The 22222-nt window shown below is 39.2% G+C and overlaps 1 protein-coding gene across 1 annotated transcript; it reads left to right on the top strand.

The window, feature by feature from the left end:
* The first annotated feature begins 785 nt into the window (after nucleotides 1-785).
* On the top strand, nucleotides 786-20688 carry nt5e (5'-nucleotidase, ecto (CD73)). The gene is made up of 9 exons (XM_022204303.2): nucleotides 786-1392; nucleotides 7137-7359; nucleotides 8921-9109; nucleotides 12133-12330; nucleotides 13409-13563; nucleotides 15964-16072; nucleotides 16193-16342; nucleotides 17564-17764; nucleotides 17880-20688. The coding sequence occupies exons 1-9, from the start codon at nucleotides 1036-1038 to the stop codon at nucleotides 18044-18046; spliced, it is 1749 nt and encodes a 582-aa protein (XP_022059995.2). The 5' UTR covers nucleotides 786-1035; the 3' UTR covers nucleotides 18047-20688.
* Nucleotides 20689-22222: the final 1534 nt, after the last annotated feature.

Below are 22222 nucleotides of genomic sequence, written 5' to 3'. Positions count from 1 at the left end.
AAATTTTTTTTTCCAGTTTTAAGTGTTTGTGATCATAAGCAGTGTGTGTGTGAATGGGTGAATGTGACGTATCATGTAAAGCGCTTCGGATAAAAGCGCTATATAAATGCAACCATTTACCATTTACCAAGCAGTACCATATCATTGTCCCTTATGTTTAGGCTGAATGTGTTTGATAAAATGATATCCTTGTTAAGGTTAAAATTAACCATCCTCCACATGCTGTGAGAATACTGTGTTACACTGATTTTTCTTTCATTTTATTTATTAAAATAAAAGCTTTGTGAATCCAGGGAATCCTTGGATTTGTTTAGTTTCCTTGTATATTTTCACTGTAATCCTAAATTAGTCACTATAATCTTCATAATTAATAACACCATGGAGTCTGAGCCTTAATATTTACTATAGTCAGGTAGAGTTGTATTTTTCATAATTTTTTGAAGGTTTTAGTCCATAATATTTCAAATATTCAGAGAAACTCACATCATAAATACTACTAGAGGGTTTAATTCATGAGGCCACTGTAATTTTTCTACACTTTGGCTGAACTGCAGCTGATTTAATGTGCTGCATGAATAACGATGACTTGACCTGGCTTGACTTATTGAGTTTTGGATCCTAATCCTCTCGTCGTAACGTCTTTTGTGCGCTTTAATTTCCCTCAGTGGTAAAAGGTGAGAACACTGGAGAGATCCTCCACATGCACAGCCTCCATCCAGATGTCGAGATAGTGAGAGAGTGGAGTTGACAAACGTGTGAAAAAGTCAGAGGTAGGGGGAGGCATCAGAGAAGTAGAGGAGTTTCATGACAACCACAGTCCTCCTCCTCTGGCTCCAGAAGGCGCCTCATGACGCGCTGCCTCTCTTTCTCTCTCCGTCTATCTGGCATGTAGCTCAGCGGGGTTTGCTTTAATTCACTAGGACACATATATGGAGCAGAGGGAAGGAGAACAGAGCAGATTCCTTCGGGTCATGTAAGAAGAAACAGCTACAGTGCGTGATTTTTTCCTCCAGTGTTTTTACGCGCAGCGGAGCGATGGAAGCGGTGCGCCCGGAGCGGAGCGCTGCGCCTCGGCTCTGCCTCCTCCTGCTGCTCCTACTGGGTTCCGCCGTGTCCCCCTTGGCAGCCTGGGACCTGGTGCTTCTCCACACCAACGACGTGCACGCCAGAGTGGAGGAGACCAGCGTCCACTCCGGTAAATGTAGCAACAAAGGCGGCGGGTGTTTCGCCGGCGTGGCGCGGAGAGCCACGATGATCCGGAGGATCCGCAGCTCCGAGAGCAACGTGCTGCTGCTGGACGCCGGTGACCAGTTCCAGGGCACCGTGTGGTTCAATTACTACAAGGGAGCAGAGGCAGCGCATTTCATGAACAAGCTGCAGTATGATGCCATGGTAGGAACCACAAGGTTACTCAGGTTTTATAGATGGACTTTACTGTTCGCAGTGGGGTTTTATGTTTATAATGCATTATTAATGTCTTCTTACACCTCCACTAGAGGCTTGTGTGTTGTTTCTAGTGATGGGGAAAATACTCAAATGTATTTCTTAAGTAAAGTAGCTTAAATACTCCAGTATATTTTAGGGACTTACACTCTTAAAAGTAATTAAAGCAACTCCTCCCTACCCCTCAATTAAATGCATTGTTGCAAGTTAATGAAAAAAAGTCAAATTTGCTGATTTAGATCAACTTTATAAGTTGCAAAATCATTTCCCATGGGCTGTGGTGACAGAATAATGTTGGTAACTGCCACAACCTAATAGTGTATAATTATAATAATAACAATAAATTATATAATTATGATGATATAAATATAATTTCAACTCACATTTCTGCCTTGGCTGACTTGAAACCAATTTTAAGTTGAGATAACTTAAATAAATTGGCTTGATATCTTCATTTTTCTTCACCTTAAGTTGAGGATTTGCAGTCTAACTTATCATACCTGTTAAATTAAAGATGATAGTGCCATCTGATAAGATTGGGGCCATTTTAAGTCTTTTCTGGTATTTTAATCTATGGTCGCATGTAATAAACTGATAAGTTTAGCTGTCAGATAACTGAAGTGGAATCAAAGTGTTAAGTAGCAGAAATGGATAAAAACAAGTATTGAACAATTACTGAAATAAAATCTAATGGTTTCTATATAGTAATACTCTGATAATTATATTGTTAAAATATCTATAATAACCTGCACAGTGTTGGTGGTAAGAATAATTGTCTGCTGTTGGATTAATTTTGTTCCTGATCAAAGTGTTCATGTATTTCTCTGGGTTCACAGACACTGATTGGTTCATTCATCATCCAGTAGTTTTGATCTGATAATTACCAACAAGAAAAAAAACAAGGGCTTTATTAAAAAGTTACAATGATGATTAACGATGAAGATCAATCAGCTCATTACATTTACATGTTTTTACAGTCAGTGAAGGAGCCCAGGCATCATGGTGGCTTTTAATGAAAGCGCTACAAACCTTGATAAAACCATCAAGGACTCCGACTGCACTCACTGTAAGGCTAAAGCTGATTTATCGACTCGGGTCTAAAGGCCTCAGTTTGGTTTAATTAGCTTAATTGCAGCAGCGTTCTGATGGATCAGTTGTCTGCTCTCGTTGCCTTTTATATGAGACAGAATCAGAGAGATGAACTGACATCTCACATTGAACCTCGATGGAGAACAAACTGTTTTCTGCTCAGAAGTTTAAAAATGAGACGTTTTAAATTCTGATTGTGTAAAAAGTGAGTCGTGTATGAAGGCCAGGAGAGTTCAATGCACTGAAGCTTCAGGAAGATTTGAATACATATTAGATAAACAGTTGAAGGTTAAAAATAAATGAAAGCAAAAGGCATAAAGGAATGCACTGTAAATCTACAATGCAGTAAGTTTCACTAATACTTCATGGTTAATAATTTATAGTAATTCTTTTTACAGCCTTTTGAAGTGCTTTACTAGCCTAGCCACGCTAGACAACCCACGGCAACGAATTTAATTCTCTGCCAGGGTGGGTCTAGTTACCCTCCATAAGGCTCGAGGCTGGATTCTCCTAAAACTGGCCGGACGAATCACCATGAAGTGTAGAGTCAGAAGGCGGGCGTAACTAAGTGACGACAGAGGCGCGACGATTCTGACAGAAACAACCGGAAACAACTAGCCTAGCCGCGCTAGACAACACACGGCAACGAATTTAATTCTCTGCCAGGGTTGACAACAAAAACGACAACGGTCGTTGAGCTCCATTAGCACCGACTCTGAATAATCTTTCTGTTAACATGTCTGTAATATACTTGAGCTTCACCCACTGATTGTATAAATAAGGCTTCACCGAACTACCGCATCCTCTGATTTACAGCGCTCTAGGAGCCTATTCATTGCGCTGATTGGTTGTATACCTACCCAATTGCTGCAGAGTGATTTGATAGACAACCTTTTAGCCTGCCTCCCTCCCTGTTTAGCGTGCCGAGACCCTTGCATCTTCAGAACATGGGTCTAGCTCGGCTAGGCTAGTGTTTTACTGTAAAACAGAGTAAACAGTGAAACATGCTAAAATAACGAAGCTACCATAAAAAACTGAAAATTTGAGGAGTGTAAAGAATCAGAACAGGATAAGAACTCAGAAGAAATTTTCAAATAGGAAGGATCTTATTCATCCCCATTTCTATTGTATTATTGAACAGCTGGCACATAGTGCTTAACGGGAATGTGTATCCTACATGCCAGTGTGCTTCTAAAATGCTGTACTTTCCTGCTACTGTTGTTTTATGCCTTGTCTTTTTTTAATGTTGATGTGGACTGTTGCACTTTGCCCAAGACAAATTTCCCTAGTGGGACAGTGAAGTTTATCTAATCTAATCTTTTAGAAGTGCAGCTTGTCAAGTTTGTGAAAAAGAACATCAACAACATTTTCAACTGAGTGTAAAGACAATTATATGGTACACTTTCTTAATACCTGCAACTGTTACAAACAGGTAAATGCAAGCTTAAGTTGTATCACTGTGACTACGTGGTTGTCAAATGAAAGGTCAGAGTTAAATTTAACCACGGGATGTTCAGTTGCAGCTTTCAGCTCTTTATGTCCAAAAGGTTGAAGTGGAATATAAAGTTGTGTATCATCAGCATAGATATGAATATAAGGAGCCAATTGCTGAAAAATGACAGAATCATGCAGTTTCAACGTCAATTTTTGGACCAATGTCATTGAGATACAGCAAATCTCACTTCCAGGCGTATTCATTGCCCTTTACTGCCCCCTAAAAGATACATTTGCATGTTAAATTTAATAAAGATCCACTTCAAGCATGTTATAAAATGTTTAAAAGTACTCTGCTTGTAATCATAGTTTCCCTCTAATATGATTTTTCACAAGAAAGTAAAAACTTGTAAAACAATGCCTTCTTCCCCAGGACTAAAGTTGTGCTGGTTTCATGAGAAACGCACTGATGGAGGAAGTGCTCAATTTGCATTAGAAGTTAACTCAGCTGGAAACAATCCTTAAAATAATTCTGTTTAGTGAAGTATGAAAAGAAATGTAGGAGTGAAACTTTAATCCAAACCACAGACATGTAGTTAAAGAACACAGAACTGAACATAGGGTTCTAAAATGAGTTAATTCATCATTCATTGAAAAGTCTGTTATGAGTGTGCATGACTGTTTCTCACAGCTTTCAGTTTTTGTCTGGGACAGTGCCAAATTTTCAGGGGTTTCAGCAGAACAGGAGAGATTCAACAGCATTTGTTTTAGACACAAAACTGTAAAATATGAATTCAAATGAAAACACAATTTAAGGAGGAAAAAGTGCTGTGGTCACAGCTCATAAATCTACAGTTTCTAATCAAACTTAAGATTAGGTGTCACCATAACTCTGACTAATGAAACTCATAAAGGTTGTGAGCCACTTTAACTGACAGTAGATCAGCAGTTTGATACACAGACTTTCCAAACCAAAGTTCAAAGTCTTGACAAGCTTTTTACCAAAAGATCCAGGAACTTAAATTTCCAAAGAACTCATGTGCAGGAAATTTCACCAGAAATAAGGTTTCCTCTACAAAATGTCATGAACTTCATCATCGGGTCATCAGTTTAGAAATCTTCTAGGCTCCTCCATCCTCATTATTTGAGATGTACAACAGAGTTTTTGGAAAATGCTGCTGAGCTTCAACAATCATTGGCTTTCAGTGCGCCTGGAAAGTTCATGATCCTTCAGAAAGTTCCACCTCGAAATTAGCGACTATTGGGGGTAAATAATTGAGAAGCTTGTTTCGTCAGTGACACCAACTTCTTTAAAGGTTCCTGTTTCAAGGTGAAGACTCCAAGGGTGGAAACATATCTAAGGACAGTGTGGAAAGTTGAAAGGAACCAGCTTGTGATTTTATTTTCCTGAACAAAGACTTCCTGGAGGAATCTGTATTGGTGTGTAAGCATCTACACACGTGGACAAAATTGTTGGTACCCCTCAGTTAAAGAAGGAAAAACCCACAATTCTCACTGAAATCACTTGAAACTCACAAAAGTAACAATAAATAAAAATTTATTGAAAATTAAATAATCAAAATCAGCCATCACTTTTGAATTGTTGATTAACATAATTATTTAAAAAAAACAAACTAATGAAACAGGCCTGGACAAAAATGATGGTACCCATAACTTAATATTTTGTTGCACAACCTTTTGAGGCAATCACTGCAATTAAACGATTTCTGTATTTGTCAATGAGCGTTCTGCAGCTGTCAACAGGTATTTTGGCCCACTCCTCATGAGCAAACAGCTCCAGTTGTCTCAGGTTTGATGGGTGTCTTCTCCAAATGGCATGTTTCAGCTCCTTCCACATATGTTCAATGGGATTCAGATCTGGGCTCATAGAAGGCCACTTTAGAATAGTCCAACGCTTTTCTCTCAGCCATTCTTGGGTGTTTTTGGCTGTGTGTTTTGGATCGTTGTCCTGTTGGAAGACCCATGACCTGCGACTGAGACCAAGCTTTCTGACACTAGGCAGCACATTTCTCTCCAGAATGCCTTGATAGTCTTCAGATTTCATCGTACCTTGCACACTGTCAAGACACCCTGTGCCAGATGCAGCAAAGCAGCCCCAAAACATTACTGAGCCTCCTCCATGTTTCACCGTAGGGACAGTGTTCTTTTCTTCGTATGCTTGGTTTTTGAGTCTATGAACATAGAGTTGATGTGCCTTACCAAAAAGCTCCAGTTTGGTCTCATCTGTCCAAAGGACATTCTCCCAGAAGCTTTGTGGCTTGTCAACATGCATTTTTGCAAATTCCAGTCTGGCTTTTTTATGAGTTTTTTTCAGCAGTGGTGTCCTCCTTGGTCGTCTCCCATGAAGTCCACTTTGGCTCAAACAACGACGAATGGTGCGATCTGACACTGATGTACCTTGGCCTTGGAGTTCACCTTTAATTTCTTTGGAGGTTGCTCTGGGCTCTTTGGATACAATTCCAACGATCCGTCTCTTCAATTTGTCATCAATTTTCCTCTTGCGGCCACATCCAGGGAGGTTGGCTACTGTCCCGTGGGTCTTGAACTTCTGAATAATATGAGCCACTGTTGTCACAGGAACTTCAAGCTGTTTAGAGATGGTCTTATAGCCTTTACCTTTAAGATGTTTGTCTATAATTTTTTTTGGGATGTCCTGGGACAATTCTCTCCTTCGCTTTCTGTTGTCCATGTTCAGTGTGGTACACACCTTTTCACCAAACAGCAGGGTGACTACTTGTCTCCCTTTAAATAGGCAGACTGACTGATTATGAGTTTGGAAACACCTGTGATGTCAATTAAATGACACACCTGAGTTAATCATGTCACTCTGGTCAAATAGTTTTCAATCTTTTATAGAGGTACCATCATTTTTGTCCAGGCCTGTTTCATTAGTTTGTTTTTTAAAATAATTATGTTAATCAACAATTCAAAAGTAATGGCTGTTTTTGGTTATTTAATTTTCAATAAATTTTTATTTATTGTTACTTTTGTGAGTTTCAAGTGATTTCAGTGAGAATTGTGGGTTTTTCCTTCTTTAACTGAGGGGTACCAACAATTTTGTCCACGTGTGTATGTAGCAGCAGCAGCTATCTGGATGGTGGTTCTGCTGATGAGTCCTTTATTTGCCTTTTTTTGTGTTTATTTTGCAGGTTTTTGGAAATCACGAGTTTGATAACGGAGTGGACGGACTCATGAAGCCGTTCATGGAGAAGATCGAGTGTCCTGTTCTGAGCGCCAACATCAAACCAGACAGAACTCTGGCCCCAACGTTCGGCACCAGTTACTCACCCTATAAGATATTTACTGTTGGAGACCAGAAGGTGGGTGTGGTGGGATACACGTCACAGGAAACACCTGCTCTATCCAGACCTGGTCAGTAAAAATGTCTGTTTGATTTCTGACTCACATCACTTACAGCCAAAGTTCCATAGAAATATTTTTTTTGTTTGTTTGTTTTTTACTTATTTGGAGAAGCAAACATTTGATCTTGTTTGAAACAGGGTCTACAGACAAAGGTGGTATACTTGAACACAACTGGGAGGAAAATTACCTTTTTCACTCATGTGCTCAACAGAAATATTAACAGATGTAGCATTCTTCAGTGGAAAAATAAGTACACTTTCGGCATCAGAAGCAAATATGACTCCAGTTTGCAGAAATAACTTCTTGTAGGAGTTTCACTACAATGTTCGACCACTTGTCCATAAAAAAGTCTGTGCATTCTTTGTTGCAACATTTCAGTGGGATTCAGAAGATGTCGATTTTATGAGATTTGTTTGAGAAATAAGCACTGTTTAAAAGAAGATCAACTGTTTTCGTCCTCCTGAAGAAGTCCCATGGCTGTATGTGATCATCTGAATGCCTCCATACTGTAAACATCTCAACATAAGAGATAATATAAATTATTTTGTTTAACTTTTAGCTGATGACTTACATCTATGTAGGGTTAGCCATCAGCTACAGGCAGACACTTTTTCGTTCTTAAATGTTATGCAGAGTTAAAGACATTTTTGGTGTAACTGAAAAAATGGAGAATGGAAATTCAGAAACCTTTTGTCACCTTTTTTTTTTTTTTAAACATGATGCCTATGAGCCACATTATACTAAGAAAGAGACTGGTGTTGCAGCAGCTCTTCTAATTGTCCACAGTGAATTGTTCCACATTCAGTGCTCTCTAGAATGTCTGTTGCGGCTGGGTGATGTGTGTGTGGGGTTGAGTTAAAATAAACTACACTGTGTGCGTTCATGGAAATTAAGGAACATGACAGCCAGTGCAGCAGTGTGACTCACTGATGTGTTTTTAATAGGTACCAGCTGTAGCACAAAGGAATAAGATGTATCAGGCCTTTATACACATTAACTTACCTGTTAGTAGGGGATACAGTACGTTTTGGATTAGTTGACAATAGGAAAAATTCAGATTTGCCAGATTTTGTGACTTCTTTAACATTGTAGAATGTATGCAGTACTATCTTTTGTTTGAACAGGGTGGTTCCTTGACAATTGGTGGAAGAACTCATGCAGTCATGGTACAAGAATATCAAAGCAAGTGAACAATAGAAATGAAAGTTTATTATGTAGTTTTTAAAGATGTAATTGCTTGTTAGTTACATTTCAAGCAGAAGTAAATATCAAGCATATTGTAGATTAAATTGTTTTTCCTGTGCGAGTCTTTTGTAATTTTGAGCAAATGCGACCATGAATCTAGTTGCTCTGGTTCTATAGTCAGTCAGAAGTGTTTTCAAAGTAAGGCTGCCCTTCAGTTACTCTGTCATTTGTAAAATTTGCTTAGTTGGATTTAAAGAATCTCTTTATTTATGATCAGGCCTGTCTTTCAGTGTTAAAGTGGATATTTGTGCAAGCCTGAAGGTATTTTTGAGTTCCCCGAGTTTTTACTTTTGCAGTTCCCTCACCTGTCAATGTTTCTGCATAGGACCACATCTGGAGTTCGAGGATGAGGTGAGCTCTCTGCAGCTGCAGGTGAACAAACTCCAGACGCTTGGCATCAACAAGATCATCGCTCTGGGCCACTCCGGCTTCACTGTGGATCAGGAGATCGCAAAGAAGGTCCGTGGAGTCGACGTGGTCATCGGAGGACACACTAACACTTTCCTCTACACAGGTAGGGATACAGATCTTCATGTCACATCTGTTATCATATTTATTTATGTACCTAATGTGTGTTTTATAATATTACATCAAGGTGACTTGTTAGTACTGCACTATTGGTTCATGGTTAAGGTAAATGTTGGGTACAATCCCGGGGACAAAATGCTGACATGGTGTAGCGAAATTCAGACTGTATGTATAAAATGAACATAGCCACCATGTCATCACTTTGAGTTTGGAATTTAGCCTTTGCCATCTTGGCCGTCTGGAATCAGATTTACGGGGATTCGTGAAACTGTCACGTAAGTTTTAGTTTTGGTTTCGTGTGCACCAACACGATTTCGTCATGTTTTTCGTGCCGCTCACCACGAAATGCGCACCAATGTATTTTAAACGGCGGACTTTTCGTGCCACTCAGAACGTATTTCAAAAGAATGTGTATATTATATTTTTAATGTAAAACCGTGGCAAATCCAACGCTATATTTTGCATGACATCGTCCCTAAACATAACCCTAACCATAACCCTAACCATAACCTAACCATAAGCCGGTGGTACACTTACCAATTTGCATAGGAATTTCAAGAATGTCCGGCGGCCGGCGGCCGCAAACGCGATCACACAAGCAGTATACGCCGATGGACAGCTTAGATCGTCATGAATCCGCCGGTATAAACCACTTTCAGATGTGATTACCACAGCGAAAAACATTTCGTGGTGAGCGGCACGAAAAACATGACGAAATCGTGTTGGTGCGCACGAAACCGAAACTAACACTTACGTGACAGTTTCACGAATCCCCGTGAGACCGGGTTGGCTTTGAATGTGCCTGAGCACTCTAAGACATTATATGGTACACATACACCCTAAAACATACTCTGTTTTATCATTTATTTTCCTCAAACTGTCACCATAATTTACCACGATAACATCGTGTTGTATTGAAGAAGCCTTGATACTGGATTGTAAGATCATGAACTAATGAAGTAAATTACTTTTCTTTTCTGAGGTAACAAATCCTTTGTAGTCAGACTTCTATTTGCAGCCAACCCTGCTGGTTCTCAGAAAAAATGCAGATTGAAGTATCTTCCACATCGGCTTCACATTTTATAACTGGAGAGAAAAGAGGGAGAAAAACAAAACAAAACTGAAAGCTGACTGAATTGTAGGAAAATGTAAATGTTAGATGCTCAAATGTGAGACTGTTTTACAACAATTTTCACCAGTTTGCGAAGTGAAAGATATCACAGCTGTGAGAAATCCACAACATCTGCAACTTAGAATTTCTGCTCATTTCAATCTTGTAGTTGTGATTCACTTAAGGCTGGTTTCTATTATCATGTGAACAAGAACAGTGGATTCATCCAACTTTTCATTTTGTTAATGAGCCTCACTGCTGTGCCAGCTGGTGTGGCAGTAAACCTCCAGTCCTGTTTATTGCGTGTCTGCTTTTATATGGACAGAACAATTTTGCATTTCATCGTCTGTGAGCTTTGTCTTTGCTCCTGGACGAAAAGGAAACTCTGAGTCTTCATACTCATGGCTCATTCAAGAGTAAACATGCTGTCGACACAAGTCTGGTCTCCATAAATAACTCTGTCGTGTTATATATATACAGCAGTGGTCAGACAGAGGAACTGAGCCGCCAGTTTGGACCTCAGACCACAGAGAGATGTTTTTTTCTGCAGCGTGTAACTGTAGAAATAGGATGAAGCTCCACTTAGAGTCAACAGCACTTAGTAACTGTTTGGATTTTGGAGAGGAAGAGTTTCCTTGAAAGCTGACTGTGATGCATTTAATCTCTCCTAAGTTAAATGTTTTTACTGTACAATTTAGTTAAACCCACCAACTGCAGAAAACCATCAGTCCACGGATATGTATACACCCAACTCATGTTTACACTTGAAAATGTAATTTCTTATTGGAAACATTACTATCAAAAATGTCACCAGATTAGAATCTACTTTAGGGATCTGTAATGGAACCAGCAGTGAGCAGCTTATGAAGAAAATATGTCCAGTCACTGGACAATGGTCACATTATTTGTCACATTTTTGCCTCTGATTCATGCCCAAGTAATTTCTTTTTCTTTTCCTGTGTTAAAACATCTGAGAATGTCCTGATACAAGTATTGCACAACGTTATGCAACAAAGTCACCAATATCAAAAGGCTCTGCCAGTACATAATTCAATTTTCTTTTAAGTTCCTCAGATTACTAACCAAATTTGAGGTGAATTAGAGTTAGAGTCAAACTTGTCTTTGAGATTTGCTGAGTCACAGTTGTAGTTGTGAAGCAACCAGTGATGTGTTGTTACCATGACAGCAGTGAAAATAGAGGGAAAGCAGAGGCTTGTTTTTTTCTACATGACTAAATTAGCGTTCACACTTTAGTTCCAACGACTACACTAGATAGATAGATAGATAGATACTTTATTCATTCTCTTGAGGAAATTCAAAGTTTACTGAATAAGATACAAAGAAAACAAACTGTTGAGTAATGTTGAGCTGACAGAGGGCAATAAACTTTAATTGAGACCATATGTATGAGATGTTGAGTTTCATCAGAAATTACATCACACACACAAGGGAAACTCAAAGTGATAGATTTTAAGATGAAATTCTCAGGAAAAAGTGACTCTTTGAAATCAACACAACCAAGTGTTTCCACTTAACTTTACGACCCCTTCTGTGGTGGCTTCTTTTGTCAGGATGAGAAGTTGCTGCTTAACAAAACACTAAATGTCTGCTGGTTTCATCATCTACAAAGTGAGAATTTTCTGCTTTTCTCTGATTTGTGTCACTGTAAACTGAAACACTTAAGTTTTAGACTGTTGGTTGGACAAAATAAAAACATTTAAAGACGTCGGTTTGAGCTTTGGGAGACTGACGAGCATATTAACAACTGAATAAACACAGAAAGTTGCAGTAACTGCGGTTACAAACTACGTCAGTACAGTAACAGTAAGCTGTTTTTGAAGCTTCCCCTGACTGTAATTCTCCATTTTACTTATTTTTTCCACCCTTTAATTTTTCAGGAGAACCTCCTTCTTCTGAGAGACCAGCCGGTCCTTATCCCTTCATGGTGAAATCAGAGGACGGGCGGCAGGTTCCTGTTGTGCAGGCCTACGCCTTTGGAAAGTATCTGGGTCATCTGAAGGTGACCTTTGATGATGCGGGGAACGTAGTGAGGTCGACAGGAAACCCCATCCTGCTGGACAGCAGCATCCCACAGGGTAAAGATGGCAAACTGTGCATTATTTGCTCTTTTTGTTTTTTCTCACTGTATTTATTCTTGAGGTATGACTTTGTTAGTGTTGGCAAGCTACTCGTAGTTTTTGATCAGTTTTTTTCCTGCCTTTGTGTCTGAAATGTTCTTATCTGACGAGAAGTTGATGACTCCACCCATTTGGTAACCTTTGAGGTACATGAGTGCAAACCAGTACTATGAATGCAAATTAAGCCATTTGTGTTCTTCTTTTCCAGAACTTAGTACCAACAGTAACAAACATAAAAAGATATTATTGTGGCTTTACTGTATGTGATGCTAATACGGTGGTCGAAAAAAGTTTTCAGACACCCTTAAAATTTTACACAATCTCAAATATTATCATGAAATATGTATGGAAAAATCTTTTCTGTTTTAAAAGGTGTGGCTGCATTAGATAGACAGACACAAACAAACACAAATGATATATTTTTTGTTTATTGTTTACAAGAAAAACAAACTAAATTCTACCAAAATTATCCAATACTAAAAATTTCTTATCATTTTGGAACCAATCGATTTTAAGTTTTTAATGGCTTTTTTAGAATATGTTTAGTATTTTCGCTGTGATTGTACTAAAAGAAACAGCACTTAAAAAGTGCATCCAAGAGTGACTCTTAATGTAATATTTCACAAATATTTGGCGTGTCCGAAAACTTTTCTCCACCACTGTAGGATGTATTGACACTGTAATCCCAATTGAGAGCTTATTTTGTCTGCGCTATTATCATCATTTCATGCTCGGATTCTGCTTTTAAATGATCTGATTCATAAATGTAACCAAAAATGAATTCCTTCAGATCATCAGCAGCAGCCTCAGCACTAACTGACAGGGTAAGATATAGTCCTAGGCTCACAAAAGGTATGCAGGTAAGGATTTAAAAAGTGGATTTTTTTTACATTTACACATTAGTGCATTTTAGGTAAATTGTTAGCAGGAGCAACAGTGTCAAAACAGTGTCAAAAATGGGCTTTTTTTTTTTTTTACATAAAACATCATTAGCTGTTACTTTGACCCCTCTTAAAACTGGAATATTATATCACAGATCCAGATGTTCTTTCTGATGTGGAGGAGTGGAAGAAGAGTCTGGCCAACTACTCAGCTCAGGTGGTGGGAAAGACTCTGGTCTTTATGAACGGAACAACTGAAGAGTGCCGGTTTAGAGAATGCAACCTGGGAAACCTCATCTGCGACGCCATGGTAAGACTATTAAACAGTCCCTCCAGGATTTCGCAGGCGTTTTTCGTGATTTTTGCGGCCGAAAATGCCTGAATTTGCGGCAGCTTTTCTAAAAAATTGCAATAAAAGTTGCGATGTTTTAAGATTATTTGTTGTGACGAAATTGCAGGAGACAGTGACAATTGCTAAAAAGCTGCATTTTTCCAGCTTGTAGAACATGTTTCAACACTGTAATTGACAATATTTATTCCGAAATTAATTATCTAACGTTCCAACCCATTTCCACAAAAGCTGGCACACCATGGTGGGACATTAGCAGCAGCCAGATACTGGTTTAATATGACGTGACCTAACTATGCAGGGGCGACAGGAATTGACGGGACTCAGAAACACCCCACAATTTAATCAGTAGTTCCTTGTATCATTTTCGATACGTCTACAATGGTAGATTGTAGTAGGATCACCATCATGTGATCATCAGCAGGCCGCTGAGGTAGCGTTCACTTGTTGCCATGGTTACCGTGCCGCTATCAGACGCCGTCCCGCTATGAATCCTTAACAAACTTTAAGCCGTATCACCCCCGAAGTCTAATCATTTGGTCCTTTTGTCATTTCTGACCGACCCTGAAAATTTCATTCAAATCCCTGAGTCTGTTTTTGAGTTTTGTTGGTAACAGACTCAGGATTCACACACGCTGATCGTCACATAACTCCGCCATGTTCCTTGGTGGAATAATTAATCTAATTAACCTCATTCTTTCATTGCTCTAACGGATCTGGATGCAGTAGTTTCCATCATGGTGATTTTTCTGGTCTGTTGTAGCTCATTTCAGCCGTTCTAATATGTTTAGTGTTTAAAAAAAAGAAAGTGTGTATCAATCGATGATTTTTTTTTGTTTGTTGTTTTGTATTCCACCACAATATCGCACAGTTGTAAAACAGTTTAGCTCCGCTTTGGTGAAGAACATCAGTGAATTAATTGTTTATCGCGGTCTTCAGCAGTAATTGTTGTTGTTAAATGAGAGACATTAGTATCGCACATGTCTGTATCTTCAAACCATAAACAAGGAAGTGAATTCGGTGACGTACGTGCATTGCGTTTGCGCTATGATTGCACTATGATTGCACATAGCTGCTATGATTGGTGCAATTCACGGGAGGCGGGCCAAAATTGTGGGAAAGTTGCGGTGATTTGACAAAATTGCAAGGCCGCGCAAAATTCACGGAGATTGGTTGATTTCGCGTGAATTCCTGCGATCGTAACATCGTGAATTCCTGGAGGGACTGATTAAAGGAAAACTGTAGTGTTACACATTTCTATTCTATAGACTTCAAAGTTGACTCTCAAAGGTCTGTAGCCTCGTGAAGAAATTTCCAACTAACCTCAGGCTGGTGCTGTGACTTTTTGCTCACACACTCCCATCAAGTTGTAGTCTGACTCACAGGATGTCCACAGTGATTCTAAACCTGTCATTATCTACATATTCAGGCAATCAATCACCTGCTCCTCCACTGTCTGCATGTTGCTGCTTTAAAAATCCCCTTCATTATAGGAAACAATAACTTCCAAGCAGCCACCTACGTGCTGAAAATGGCACATTTTGATATAGATGCTGAAGTGTGCAGTAAGATTTTCCAAGCATATTCCACCAAAACAATTCTACCTCACACCATATTGCGGGGGCACCACCACTGCATCCTTGGCTTAGTCCTTCACAAGATCAGCGTGATTTTTGTAAAGAATGAGCCAGAGCATTTTGCCACTGTAGCAAAGTGATAATGAGGTGGAAACCAGATCATCCCTATATCCAACACCGTGCTGTGGAGAAAGGTCTGACGATGTGAGACCGAAAGAATGAGATTGCAGGTACAAGCGGCTGAAATGAGCTTCCTCTGTAGGGTAGCCTTAGAGATAGGATGAGAAGCGTGGACATCAAGAGGGAGCTCGGAGTACAGTTGCTGCTCCTTTGCATTGAAAGGAGCAAGTTGAGGTGGTTTGGACATCTGATTGAATGCCTCCGGGGAGACTTCCTTTGGAGATTTTCTGAACACATCCCACAGGGAGGAGCCCCTTAGGTAGACCCAGAACTCGCTGGAGGAATTGTGTATCTGGCCTGGGAACACCTCAGGGTCCCCCAGGAAGAGCTGGAAAGCAGGGGCAAGGACATCTGGAATGAAATGCTTCATCTGTGGCCTCAGCGATCTGGCCCGAGATAAAGGGAAGAAAATGAATGGTATGGATAGATGCTGTTCTTCTCAGTGCCTTGAATTCGATTAAAATTAGACAGATAATTTGCTGCTGCTGCAGATCTTCAAGCAGGGTTGGCAGCACGTAGATCTAAAAAATAGCAAGAAGGACTTGGTAGCACAAGACATAACATGTTTGACTGCAGGAATCTGCTTCCTGTTTCCATTCCTCAGGTCGCCAACTACATTAGGTTCCCCGATGATCTCCAGTGGAACCACGTCAGCGCCTGCCTCTTCAACGGAGGTGGCATCCGGACATCTATCGATGAAACCAGCAGGAATGGTAAAGTCAAATAGAAACAGACTTTCCAGTATTACATTGCATTGTTTATGCCAAAGCAGTTTGTGATGAACTGTTGTGTGAGAGGAGCTTTAGAAAACATTGCTGATATGTCATCGCTAGGTTCCATCACTATGGAGGACCTCATCTCTGTCTTACCCTTTGGAGGAACCTTCGACCTGGTGCAGCTGAAAGGCTCCACACTGAGGAAAGCCTTTGAGCACTCAGTCAGGCGATATGGGAAGAGCACTGGAGAATTCCTCCAAGTGTCTGGTATCTGCATTTTTACTTACGCATATATATATATATATATATATATATATATATATATATGTATATATATATATATATATATATATATATATACATATATATTGCCTTGATGATAATACAAAACTGAAAGAATTTGGTTGGTTTGCTGGTTGCTTCACCACTTTGGTACATACTGAAATTGTCCAGGAACTATAAACAGAGTTAGTGCAGACATTAGTGCAGACATTAATGGTGCCCAAAGGATCAATCCTACTGATGAGTCTCTGACTTTTCCTCTTGTATCACCTTAAAGTTGGCATTTGTGGGTGAAATGTTGTAACTATTAAATGTATTGCCTAGAAATTTAGCACAGACATGTCTGATCTCCAGAGAACACTTTGCTTTCCCCTTTTCCTCTTGAACCATAATCAGATTTGAATTTGCCCAATACCTTTGTGTATACAGAGTCAGCCAGGAGTCATGCAGTGGAAAACAATATTTAGGAGCAAATCTGTGCCTTTGGATCAACAAAAGCAGGAAACAGATTGACAAAACTGCATTAATCTAAAAGTACATATTAGTCTGTGTGACATGCAAAGCCATCCTCAAACCATTTAAAATTGTAAATAATGAATCAGCATGTATGGCTTGATAGCTACTTATTATTTGCTGACAGATTACGTCTTTCTAATTGTTTGAATCCAGCACTGAAAAGCTAAGGTAGGGAAATTCTGCACTTGGTTTAACAGTCTGTTAGCTGAGCAAATACCTGCAGAAATTCCCATCAGCCTCAGATATACTTTGTTTACTGCTAATTAGGATTGTTAGCATGTTGACACATTAAACTAAGATGGTGAACATTGTACCTGATGAACATCATCATTGACAACATGCTACCATACTAGTGCTTGTATTTAGCTCATAGCACATTTGTCCCTGTGTTTACACACAGCTGCTAACACATCTGAAGGCAAAACAAAAGCGGCCAAATTCTCGGATGTTAAATCTCATCTGTGCAAGAACTTCGTAAATGATCAAAGACTCATCATCCAGGTCATGATAATCCTCAGCTCTTTGGCAGAAAGTTTACTCAGTTTTCAGTTAGAATTGAAGAAGCCTCTTGGATTGGAGGTAAAATGTCTCCAAGAACCAAAAAGAGAAGTCCAGCTGCTTTCTGCAGAAGCTTTTAGGAACACGTGATAGTTTCCTGATTCAGACTGATCTTTCCTTATTGTCCAACAGGATTTCATGTAGAGTTTGACCTCTCCAAACCTGCGGGGAATCGCGTCCAAAGCCTCACCATCCTTTGCACAAAATGTCGAGTTCCTCAGTATGAAACAGTCGAGGATGAGACGGTCTACACAGTGGGTCTGCCATCCTACATGGTGAATGGTGGAGATGGATTCTCCATGATCAAAAACGAGACCCTCAAACACAACAGTGGTGAGATTTCTGGAAATAACCTCAGGACTGAATCAGTTTAGTTGCTTGAGATGCTGATAAATTTGTGAAGGTACCTTCTGCCTTTTTCACTGTTTTTTCTTTCTGTTCCTTCCAGGGGATTTGGACATTTCAGTTGTGTCAAAGTACATCATACAAAGAAAGAAAGTTTATCCTTCTGTTGAAGGACGCATCAAAATCTACAACTCGGCCTCTGGACTTCTGGGGCAATCCACTCCACTGGTTTTACTGGGGCTGCTCTGGAGTCTATGTTGCAGCATCTAACTTTACTCACAAGAGGACAGAAAAAATATATTTTTAACCAGACTGTGTTTTATAAACTTCACGTTAAGAATTAACAGATGTCACGGATGTAATCCTACAAGACTGAAAAGCTCACCTCATAAAAACTTTATTTCCATACTAAAGGAAAGCTCCTGTTCAGTCTTTTTGGGAGTGTCTCTAAAGCCCATGTGGACCAAGTTTGGACAAAACTCCAAAAAACATGGTCCAGTATTTAAGATATGGAAGACATTAAGCACTGCAATTCCTCTAATCATCACTAAATGGCAGCTTCAAGAATTAAACTGTAGTGTACACTAGGAAATATGAAATAAAAGCTCTCTGTCCACCAGAAGTTGAAATTATCATATTTCTGTTATAATGGATTGAAAACAACCACTCACATAGCACATCTTAGCTCCACAGCTTCTGGTCTGTTATTACTTTTTTTTAAAAAAAATCAGTTACTGCCAATAGCTTCAGAATCATCCAAAACTGAAGGCAGAAATTAAAGCAGCTGGACAGACGAACCTTTGTAAACTGTGGTATTCGAGATCTTTTCTTGGGGTTTTAACTGTACAGATCTGTTATTTCGTAGTAAATCTCTGAAAATAAGTATTTGTGTTGAGTTTTTAGTGTTTAGCTCATGACTTTATGGATCAGTCAGTCAGTTGGTCTTTCTGTCGCATCAATGACCATGAAACTTTTGCAGATATTCATGATTCCTACATGAAGAATCCTGTTTACTTGATCACCTGACAGTTAAGTCCATCTGTTATATACTGTCTATACATATGTCGATGCTTTGTGTGTAGTGCTGATTTGCTAATGTTAGTGTGTTAACATATTAAAGTAGGATGCTAAAGAAGATGGGAAACATTTTACCTACTCAATGTTGATGCACGCAGACATTAGCATTTAGCTAGCTCCTATGACAGTGGACTCCAGACGAATTATTTAAATTATCAATTATTTTAAACTAGCTCGGTTAGGATTAAATTGCATTCATTATTTGAAAATGCACTAATGGAATAGCAGCTCCAGTTCACCTTTAATAAACAGCAAATTGCAAAGGTCAATGTTGGAAACTGCCAGTGAAATTCTAACAAATTTTCAGAGCAGTAAAAAAAAAAAAAAACTTTCAAAACTTATTAACTTTTTAAAAATTACAGTAATTTGTCAAAATGACGGCAGAATACAAGAGGCATAGAGCTCCTCTTTCAAATGTAAAAAGTATTATGTATGGTATTCATTAGTACAGTAGTTGGTCTTCTACTGACAAAAACAGCCTCTATTGTAAACAAAAATCTGGACTCATGAACTTTTCTGCTTCCATCATAAAGGTCAGACTGCATTTTGTAATACAGCTCCATGACTTCCATGCACCACAGTGACATTCAGAGCACTAAATATTTATCCCGGTCATACTGAGCAGCTTTCTGTGGTGCTACAGCCATGAGGTCACTGCTGAAGCTCAATCTAAACACTAGTTCAAGAAGTTTCATTTGTGACATTTACAGATCGAATTGGAATGAAAGCACAGATGTTTCCACTCACGTTTAGGGATGAATGAAGTAGTTTATGACCCTTTCAGCAAGGTTGTTGCTAGAGGTACGGACCCGTACCCGTAGCCTGTGGACTACGGATACGGCACTTTCCATTTGTCAATCAGATACGCGAGATCTGGTCACGTGACTCCCGGTAGACGCTAGTGGTACGGACCCGTAGCATCGGTACTACAGGTACGGACCCTAAACCTGACCCTAACACTAACCCTAACCTTAACCTTTGCTTATCTTTCAACAGTTTGCAGTGGTTAGCAGCTTCTTGACTCGTGAGACTCGCGTACGGGTCCGTATCTGTCTGGCAAATGGAAAGTGCCGTATCCGTAGCCCACAGGCTACGGGTACGGGTCCGTATCTGTAGACACTACCTTTCAGCAAATACTGTCTACTCTGATGATGGTGGTGATGTTGCTTCACTTCAGGCTGAGGATCACTTTGACTTTCTGACTAAATTTAACATTTAGCTTTTAATAATTCCTCCGCGTAGATGAAAAACGGCCATGGAAGGAGATTTGAAATGTTTCTAAAACTTTGGACTAATGGAACATTTAACATTTCTGAAACATAAATACAAGTAACCATAAGATACAGCATGTCTGGGTTTGTTTACACTGCATGGTCTCTGTTTATACATCAAGTTCGAGCATGATTTATTTTCTGTTGATTGAATATGTTCCAGAAAAAGGTTTGGCTTTCCAGGAAATACTCATTTTGGCTACAGTTAACATGATAGCTTAGCTTAGCACAAAGACAGGAAACAAGGGGAGACTGCTAGCCTGACTACAGTAGCTTTTTGTAGGTAACAGAGTCTGAGACTAACGCTGCTATAATGACCCTTTTGTGGAATAAAAACCACAAACTATCATCAGCCACATTTGTTTACATTCAAGTGTTACATTTATAAAGTTCACAGAGAGGAGGAGGTTGGTGTGGATGGACGGGTCAACAAAACATTGGACCATCCAAAAAATGTTGTGTATTATGTTATTATGTTAAGATGATGACTTTATCGAGTTGTTTTGATGCCTAAACCAAACCTGTGTAACATCATTAAAGGGGTTGTCTGTTATTTTTCTGCAACACTGCTCTGAAACTTTAATTTATGCTGGATTTTTTGAGTTGATGTTCTTTCCATTGAACAAAAACAATCTGACCATGATATACTAATATGTAAAGGGTTCTTTAACACTCCTGTTGTCCTCATTTACAGGCACCAAAAAATATTGCTTCCTTGTCTGAAAGAAATTTAAAAATTCAGTCAAAAAATCCTCCAAATTTCTGAAAATTTGCAAAATCTTCAGGAAGAAAATTCCAATAATTCCTCAAAAGTTTCCCTTAAAAACTTTATTTTTAAAAAAAAATCCCTCAAAATTGGCGACAAAATTCTTGTAAATATTCTCAAAAAATTAGTAAAAATCTTCCCAAAAATCCTAAGAATATCTAAAGTGTTTACAGTAAAATTTCTAATATTTTCTTTAACAACATTCACAAAAAAATCAACCAAAATTCGCTGGATTTTGGTAATTTTTTTGTAAATGTTCTTAAGAAACATTTTTAACATTTCTTTTATTCCACCAAAAAATGTTCAAAGATTTTTCCAAAATTTTGAAATGTGGACATCAGAAGTTTCACTGTGAGAATTAATTTTTTTCCCCACATTTTCAAACTTTGAAATGAGTCAATTTTGACCTGCAGGACAACACAAGGGTTAAATATGTTTGTTAAATAAAAGTGATATTTACAGTGCACTAATAAACTTGTCTGCCCATACCTCTTGGTGCGGCTGAGTATCAGCTGACGGCAGCAGTGGAAACAGAGGAAACTCTTTGTCCGTAGCAACCAGCATTGTTGGCGGCTGCTTTTAACCGGACCTCCTCAGTGAAACAAGGCCTCCCTGTACTCAGGGATCTCCCAAACAACGCTCCCTGCCTGCTAATGACCGGGAACTCCTTACTAATCGCTGCACTGAGGGTTCACACAGCTGGCATCAGCCTGCACTGAGACAAGCTGCCAAAAACCTAAAAACAGGCTCATTCAAATCAAGTGAAAAACTGCTCTCCATCTGCTTTCATAGTGAGGACAGACGAGCACAGAGTTGACAGCTGTAGAATCAGTCTGAGCCACATTGAGGTCAGGCAGCTTGTCATTTTCATATTTAGTCAAGTAGTGAAAGGAGCTTCTCAGTTTGACTTCAGTGATTTTATTGCCTCCTTTTCTTGTTTGTTCTTTTTTGTTTGTAGACTTGTAACTGAGACTCTCAAATGGAGCAAATTTCATCTGGCAATGAAGAACACAAGATGTATCAGAGAGTTGCCAGAAGCTTCCAGTAAAGCAGACTTTGTGTGATGAATAACAGCAGTGAGTTCCCAACTTACTTTTAAAGGATTGTTTAAACCGAACTCCAAGAACAACCTCAATACATCCTAACTCATTTCCTGATATATCAGCCAGATTAGGTTTGGTTTTATTTGCCCAGATTTTGAGATTTCTCTGTAATACAGAGGATATGGAAAAGGATTCAGCACTTTATCCAAGACAGTTTGCTGCACATTTCTGTCGAGCAGTGCACCCGTTACTGTTTGTCTCTTTGGTGTGGCCATTTTTCATTGTTTTG

Source organism: Acanthochromis polyacanthus, chromosome 16 (assembly GCF_021347895.1).
Source record: "Acanthochromis polyacanthus isolate Apoly-LR-REF ecotype Palm Island chromosome 16, KAUST_Apoly_ChrSc, whole genome shotgun sequence".
NCBI classification, from domain to species: Eukaryota; Metazoa; Chordata; class Actinopteri; family Pomacentridae; genus Acanthochromis; species Acanthochromis polyacanthus.
This window is presented reverse-complemented; position numbering and strand designations above follow the sequence as displayed.

What these genes read in the sequence shown, in the direction of transcription:
- nt5e (XM_022204303.2), top strand. Translation starts at nt 1,036, where the DNA reads ATGGAAGCGGTGCGCCCGGAGCGGAGCGCTGCGCCTCGGCTCTGCCTC. An exon ending in AGCTGCAGTATGATGCCATG is followed by an intron (nt 1,393 to 7,136) that starts GTAGGAACCACA and finishes TTTATTTTGCAG; the next exon opens with GTTTTTGGAAATCACGAGTT. An exon ending in ACCTCATCTGCGACGCCATG is followed by an intron (nt 13,564 to 15,963) that starts GTAAGACTATTA and finishes TCCATTCCTCAG; the next exon opens with GTCGCCAACTACATTAGGTT.